Source organism: Ornithorhynchus anatinus, chromosome X1, assembly GCF_004115215.2.
Source record: "Ornithorhynchus anatinus isolate Pmale09 chromosome X1, mOrnAna1.pri.v4, whole genome shotgun sequence".
NCBI classification, from domain to species: domain Eukaryota; kingdom Metazoa; phylum Chordata; class Mammalia; order Monotremata; family Ornithorhynchidae; genus Ornithorhynchus; species Ornithorhynchus anatinus.
In genome coordinates this window covers 105,468,248-105,476,369 of record NC_041749.1, presented here as the reverse complement: position 1 = coordinate 105,476,369, position 8,122 = coordinate 105,468,248, and the positions used below count along the sequence as shown (strand labels likewise).

At 49.9% G+C, this 8,122-nt stretch overlaps 1 protein-coding gene across 1 annotated transcript; it reads right to left on the bottom strand.

The window, feature by feature from the left end:
- Window positions 1-1,362: 1,362 nt before the first annotated feature.
- On the bottom strand, window positions 1,363-2,764 carry LOC100680766 (3-galactosyl-N-acetylglucosaminide 4-alpha-L-fucosyltransferase FUT3-like). The gene is given in 3 exon segments (XM_007656076.2): window positions 1,363-1,647; window positions 1,649-2,449; window positions 2,684-2,764. Coding segments are annotated over 3 exon segments (1,167 nt in total).
- Window positions 2,765-8,122: the final 5,358 nt, after the last annotated feature.

The following is an 8,122-nucleotide window of genomic DNA, read 5'->3' as shown; positions in this document are numbered from 1 at the left end:
GGGGCCACCGTGGAGTCCCAGGTCCAGGTGATTAGGCTCAGTATTGGAAAAAATCAAGTGAGCCAAAGGGATTGGAATTAGGGTCCTGGCGTTGCTTGGCTTAGTGGTGCCCCACAGGGAATGTGTCTGTTATATTGTTGTTTGTACTCTCCCAAGCGCTTAGTACAGTGCCCTGAACACAGTAAGTGCTCAATAATGCAGTTGATTGGTTGACCCTTCTGCTTTATGTCCACCCTTGTCTGCCTGTAACCCAACCCTCAAATCTTAATCTCAGTTCTAACCCCAAGCGAACCCTCATCCTAGCCCTAATTCTGATCCCAACCCAACCCTAATCCAAACCCTAATTCTAGCCCCAACCCAATCCTAATTTTAACCCCAATTCTAACCCAAATCCTAGCCCCCAATCTGCTCTAATAATAATGATGATGAAGGTATTTGTTAAGCTCTTAGTATGTGCCAAGCACTGTTCTAAGCGCTGGGGTAGATGGAAGGTAATCAAGTTGTCCTACATGGGGCTCACAGTCTTAATCCCCATTTTACAGATAAGGTAACTGAGGCACAGAGAAGTGAAGTGATTTGCTCCAGGTCACACAGCAGACAAGTGGCGGAGCTAGGATTAGAAACCCATGTCCCCTGACTCCCAAGCCTGTGTTCTTTCTGCTAAGCCATGCTCTAGCCCAACCATAACCCTATAACCTTAACCCAAATGACCAAGCCTTTTCTTTACCCTACAGCTAGACCTTAAATCCTAAGAATAACCTAACCCTGATCTTTAATCTTCACTCCTAAACCAAACATAAAAGGGAAGCAGCATGGCCTAGTGGAAAGAGTCTGGACCTGAGAGTCAGAGGGCCTGGGTTCAAATCCCGGCTCCGCCACTTGCCTTCTGGGCAAACCTTGGGCAAGCCCCTTCACTTCTCTGTACCTCATTTTCCTCATCGGTAAAACGGGGGTAAGACACCTCTTCTCCCTTCCCCTTAGACTGTTAGCCCCATATGGGACAGGGACTGGGCTGGACCTGACGGTCTTGCATCCCCCCAAGCGTTTACTATGGTGCATGGCTCAAAGTAAGCACTTAAATACCACAATTATTATTACTAATCCTGAATTTGACCATAGCCACAACCCTAACTCCAAATAATGTCTAATCAATCGCTTAGTACAGTGCTCTGCACACAGCGCTCAATAAATACGATTGAATGAATGAATAAAGCATTCTGATCTGAACCCCAATGAGGTTCTATGATAGTCGAGGCAGCTGATAGGTTGTAAGTTTGGTGGTTTTTTTGTGCCTGAGACCTTGAAGTTGACCGGACTCCCACTGTTGGGCTTGGAGGGCCCCGTCACTCTTCTCCCAACTTGCTACCACCCAGAAGAGGACGAGAACCAGTCGGCCAGGTTGGGGACCGTCCGGTAAGTGCTGGTCTCTCGTAGGGCCCGACATGCCTTGCAGAAGTGGGTGTTCCAGGAAACGTTGCCCACAACCTGGAACCGCTCCCGCCAACGGAAGTAAGCCTGGTAGCGCACCTCATCTCGGTCCATTGCCCGCAGGTGGCGGGCCAGCTCACTGGCATTGGGGAAATCATTGATATGGATGAAGGCATCTGGGGGCAGGAAACGCTCGTAGTTGTGCCGGGGGGGGCCCGCAGACCACTGGCACTGCCCCGGCGCTTAGAGCGTTGAACCACAGCTTCTCAGTGATGTAGTCCTCATGCAGGGAGTTCTCGAATGCCAGGTAGAACTTGTACTGGGACAGGATGGGCAAATGTTGAGCGCGGGGCAGGGCCAGGTGCCGGGCCCCATACACGTCCACATGCAGGTGTTTCTGCAGCTCCTGGTAGTAGTGAACCCGCACGGAATTCGGGTTCCAGTTGCTCACAGTCCACGCCACCAACTTGGTCTTGGGAGGTACTGAGACCTTGCCCGGCTTCCCCAGTGGCTCCAGCCAGCCATAGGGCGTGAAGATGTCCGAGTCGTGCCGGTAGGACATGGTCAGGTTAAAGCGATAATTCATGAGGCCCAGGTTGGGGCTGTGGCTGGGTGACTCCAGGTTGAACCAGACCCAGCGCTGACCCGGTGGACGGGGCCCCACAGGCATGGACCCGGTGCCATAGCTGATATCTCGGTGGTGCAGGATGACAGCGTCGGCCCGTGGGTACCAGGCCCTGTCGGCTGTGATGTGGCAGTCAGGGACTCCGAGGAGCTCGGAGCAGTTGCTCAGGGCGACAGGTGTGTGGAAGGGCCATGTCCAGAGCAAGATGGTGAGCGGGGGCGGCCCTGGAGGGGAAGAGGGTGGGGGTGGCAAAGGGGGACAGAACCCTGACAGAGTGAGATCCCTGGAGTTCCAGAAGTAGAAGAGGCAGAAGCTGATAAAGGCCTGGAGGATGAAGAGGAGGAGGAACGAACTGCTTGAGGTCTTCTTCACCAGTGTCTGAGTCTCCATGAGTAGCTGGGGATAGAGGGAAGAGATGGGGAGTATGGAAGGGAGATTAGTGTTGAAGCTTGGACCTGGGGCAAAGTGGGGGAGCTGCAGACCCAAACCAGGGAAGTGCCCAGTCCCCCTAGAACTTCCAGACGGGCTAGGCCCACCCCTTCCTCCCCTTGCACCCCAAAGCCACCAATATAGCTGGAGACTCCATCTGGGGAGAAAGCATTGAGAGCAGAGTGCAGAGTCCAATCTCACACCTTTGGCAACCAGCTGGGCCATCCAGCCCAAGACTCCATCTCTGATAGTGGCGCCGGGTTGCTGGAACCGTGTGACCATGTGCTATCTCTCTGCCCGTCTCTCGCTCGAAATCAGTCTTTGTCTCCCTGTCTCTCCCCTCTCTCTTTCATCTCTCTCTTTCACTCTCTCTCTCTCTCTCTCTCCCTCTGTGTCTTTCTCATTACACCTGGAGAAAAGTCATTTCTGGGCCAGACTCAATTTCCAGCCAGCTCAGAACTCTAACTCCAACAGTGACATTAGGATGCGTGGACACCGTGAATGGTGATTGCTCTCTGGATATCCATCTACCTTGGGTACCTTCTAACAAGTCTTCACCCAATGGGAGAGGTTGAATTGGGAAAAGTAAGCAGATGAAATTAATTCACATAGGAAACTGTGCCATCAAAATATCCACAGATTCAAGAGGAGTTTTGCTAGACTCATGGCTGAGTGGTCCAGGATGTGTCCCTAGAAGGCAGGTTATGAGTGCTGGGTGGTCCATCCCTAACCGTGAGGATGGGAGTCCAGGAGAACCATGGCCATACAGTTCCTCCAAGTGACCTGATGCTGCTGTTAGAAATTGCATCCAGGGCTGAATGGACTGCTTTGCTTGCGGTCTTTTCCCTAATTTACCCTTCACCCCATCATGGGCCTTCCATTTATGATGGATTTAAAAATGAACCTTTCCCCTGAACACCTTTTCGTGGACCTATTGTCCATGAATCTATTTCAATCTCTCTCCAGCTTCACCCCTAAATTCCCCTCCAGGAATCTGTTGTGGCCCTTTCACCCCAGTCAATCTAAACCCCTCTTGAACTAACTGATACTTTCGGCTGCGCGGTGTTTTGAGGGAATTGAGTTTCACGCACTGACCCTCGCTCATCCCCGATAGAGTACTTGGGAGAGTAAATACAATAACTTGGGTAGACATGGTTTCAAGCCTTCTATTTTCAAGCTTCACTGATTGCCTCTTTATCCTGATGGTGTGGGATCTGAGGAACAATTCTGTGTTTGCCCTGTCCACACCCTTCAATTTACAGACTTCAGTCCTCTCCCCTTTTAGTTTACATCTTCCCATCTCCTCCCTGTCCCACACCCTTCAATTTGCAAACTTCAATCCTGTTCCCTCTTATCCAACATATTTCTGGATGGAAGAGTCCCAAATCTTTCCATGTATGTTCATTTGGGAATCACTCTGTCCCCACCTCACCAATCATTGATCATCCTGATGATCCTTTTCTGGACCTTAACCAGTATTCTTTCTCCTGCCTCGTTTGGGGTTCTGGATGGTAGGGCTGGACTTCCCCCTTCAGGAAAATTTCTGGCATGAGCCAAGGTGTGTGAATGATGGGCTGTACTCTTCCCAGAACTGCCCAGAAGCCAGCCACTTCACCCGTTTCCCATGATCCTGATAATGCCACCCATTGGGAAGCTTGGGTGCACCCAGGGGGTCAACTCCCACTCCTGCCAAACCCTCATCATGGCCAATACATTCTGGAGTGGGGAGAAGGCTGAGACCACCCAGCTCCCCAGATGTTGGGACCCCAGTAACTTGAAACAACTGTTCAGCCAGGCATCTAGTGTGATGGTCTCAGGCAGGGCAAAAGCTAATTTCTTTTGGGGTTCAGATTTGAGAGTTCCAGCCTGGGCTTCCTCTGCTCCCCAGGAGATCAGTGACAAGCTCTCTCCACCTCCCCGCACTGGCACCTCACAGTTGCTGATTGGGAAACGGCATGGGAATGACATCAATAGTCCAGGTGTTACCTGGGGAGGGAAAGGAGGAAGGGGAAAGGGGAAAAAGAGGTGATTGGTGACTGGGTTACATAACCCAAGCCAAGAACAATAGATCTTTGAGTGGAAATGGAGTGAAAAGTCAGCGTGTATGTGTTTGTGTGTGTGTGTGAGAGAGAGAGAGAGAGAGAGAGAGAAGCTGGTAGGTGAGGTGAACATTTGCATATTTTATTCATTTGTATATTTTATTTATTACCCTATTTAGTTTGTTAATGAGGTGTATTTCTCCTTGATTCTATTTATCTTAATGATGTTGTCTTGTTTTTGTTTTGTTCTCTTTTGCTTTGCTGTCTGAATCCCCCGTTTAGACTGTAAGCCCATCATTGGGCAGGGATTGTCTCTGTTGCTGAATTGTACATGTAGAGAAGCAGCGTGGCGCAGTGGAAAGAGCATGGGCTTTGGAGTCAGGGCTCATGAGTTCAAATCCCAGCTCTGCCACTTGTCAGCTGTGTGACTGTGGGCAAGTCACTTAACTTCTCTGTGCCTCAGTTCCCTCATCTGTAAAATGGGGATTAAGACTGTGAGCCCCACGTGGGACAACCTGATTCCCCTGTGTCTACCCCAGCGCTTAGAACAGTGCTCTGCACATAGTAAGCGCTTAACAAATACCAACATTATTATATTCCAAGCACTTAGTACAGTGCTCTGCACATAGTAAGTGCTCAATAAATGAACCCATCATTGGGCAGGGATTGGCTCTATTAGTTGTCGAATTGTACATTCCAAGTGCTTAGTACAGTACTCTGCACATAGTAAGCGCTCAAAAAATGCTATTGAATGAATGAATGAAATACTACTGAATGTTGAATGTCCACGAGAAAATGATCTGGATAATTCAGACCTCTTCCCACTCCACTTTGAGGACAAATTTATCCAGAAATTACTGGGGAAAGTGTGTTTGTGCTGGAAATATCCAGATGTTGGGAAGTCAGATGCAATTTGGGGATGCAAATTATCTGAATAATTTGCTAGGGCAGGCTGAGTCTGTAAGCTTGAATGCATTGCCACTAACAGGCCAGAACAGGCCCTCCCCATTTCCTATCAATCAGTGGTATGTATTGCGAGCTTACCATGTGCAGAGCACTGTACTAACAACCTGGGAGAATACAGTTCAGGAGAGTTGGTAGACACAGGTCCTGCCCTTAAGGAGCTTACAGTCTAGCCGAGGGACTTGCAGTCTATGATCTTCGGCCTAAATCCTGGAGCCCGAGACTGCTCTGGGACTCCCACTACGGCCCCCTGAGAGCTCAGTAAGAGCCCAGCTGGGGAAGGAGTCCATGTCCTGACAAGTGAGCCCACTCTTCACTATGGGGCCGGTAGGGCTCAATCCCAAGTTTGCCTCTTACTTAGCCTCTTAGAACAAAGGTTGGAAGGGATCCTGGGAAACCTTTGGGTCTAATCCCCTGCCTTCATGCAGGAGCTGGCTGGAGAAAGTGGGGGGTCCCTTGGCTCCATCGTCTCTTCTCTCCAGCTCCACCTGGGTGAACCCGCTCTCTCAGAGTCATGCTCACTGGCCTTAATCACTCTGCTCTCTGCAACCCCACCTGCTTTCTGCAATGGGAAGAAGGGAGGGTTTGTGCTAGTCCTGTGGACCTCTATCCGACAGGCTCGTCCCTTGCCCTCCTGGGAAGGATGCTCATTAAGTCTTCTCAAGTGGCACTGTGGGTTAAAGTGGCATCTGCCAGGGGTCTTCTCTATAATTGGGGGCTGGAGACTGAGGCCTGGGGGGACAAGCCGGGTGAGTTCTATCTACAAGCTCGACCTAAATGATTGCCAGAGCCGTGCAGAGGGGATGGTGTGAGTATTAGAAATAATAGTATTTATTAAGTGCTTACTGTGGGCAGAACATTGTACTAAGCACTGGGAAAAAAATGCACAGGGTCCCGTCCCTCGAGGGGCTTCCAGTCTAGCTATCCAGCTGGGCTTAGACTGCAGCCACAGAGATTCAAGTGAGATATAAAGAAGGACATCCTGACTGCAGTGGGGATTAAGTGCTAGGACAGGCTACCTAGGGAGGTTGTGGGATCCTGTGGAGATTTACTAAGATAGGTTAGACAACCATCTGGACAGTGTCGGGGGAGATTGTGTTGGGCGGCACCACTCTGCCAGGCAGTACCCAGACAGACTGCAGGGAAGCAGGGACAGGGAATCATGCTCTCTAAGGAGGCAGTGTGGCTAGTGAAAAGAACTTGGGCCTGAGAGTCGGAGGACCTGGGTTCTAACCCCAGCTCTGCCACTTACTTGCTGTGTGACCTTGGGTAAATCACAACTTCTCTGTGCCTCAGTTTCTTCACCTGTAAAAGGGGGATGAAAACTACCTGTTCTCCTTCCCTCTTACACTGGGAGCCCCACAGGGGACAGGGACTGGGTCCAACCTGATTATCCTCTATCTACCCCAGTGCTTAGCCTTTGCTTTTCTAGGGATCTTAAGACTATCCAGAAAGACTATCCGGACTAACCAGGCTGGGATTTTCTTTATCATCCTTATTGTTGTGATGTAGGCTAGTATAGCCTAACTGAATGATGGTTTTGATCATCAATCCATCAGCCGTATTTATCGGAGGCTTACTATGTGCAGAACATTGTACTAAGCGCTTGGGAGAGTACAACAGAATTAGTCGACAATTTCTCTGCCCATAACAAGCTTACGGTCTATTCCCTTAGTTATTTCAGTTATTCTTTGGATGTCACCTTTCTAAACTCACTAAAACTCCTGATCATCCACTGGCTCCTCCCTTCTCCCACTCCATTTCACACTGCACTCTAAACCCCTCCCAAGCAAACTTCATCTCTGACCCCAACCCTTGCTTCTCCCCTCTCCCACCCATTGCTCACACCTTTCCCTTGTCTAGAACACAGCCCCCTTCAATCTGCCAAACCACATCCCTCCCCACGATCAAGGCACTCAGAGCCCTGCTAAGAAATCACCTCCTCCAGGAGTACTTCCCTGATCACCCCCACTTTCCCATTCATGCCATTCTCCTCAGCTAGCACAGCAGTCTTTGGTACTTATGTACTGATTCATTTGCTATTGATTATAGAACCACCCACATTGGTCTCTTTATTCACCTCTTTGAACTACTGAATATGAAAAGACATAAACTGTGGAAGGTTTAGAAAAGGACAATCCAAGTGATCAAGGGAATGTGGAAAACTTCTGTATGATGAAAGACTGAAAACATTAGGACTCTTCAGCCTGGAAGACTCAGGGGGAGAGGGGCTTGATTGAAATTTCCAGAATCATGAATGGGCGTGCAGACGGGGTGAACGCAGATTTGTTGTTCATCAAATCCCACGACACCAGGGCATGAAGGCACCCATTGAATCTGGAGGTCGCCAATCCAAAACACACAAAAAGAAATGCTTCTTCACCCAGTTGGGGGGTGGGGAAGGGTGGCAGGGGGTGGTGTGAGGGGAAAGGTAAGTGTATGGAATTCATTGCCCTAGGAATTTGTGCAGCCAAAACTATCGGTAGGTTAGAGAGGGGTCTGGAGAGATTCATGGATGAACAGCCCATGCCGGGTCACTGTGGGGTTAAGCCACAAGACAGGGGTCTAGGAGGGCCACTGCCCCACAGTTCCTCCGAGTCTCCCGATGCTGCTGTTGGAGATAAGAGTCCTGGGCTAG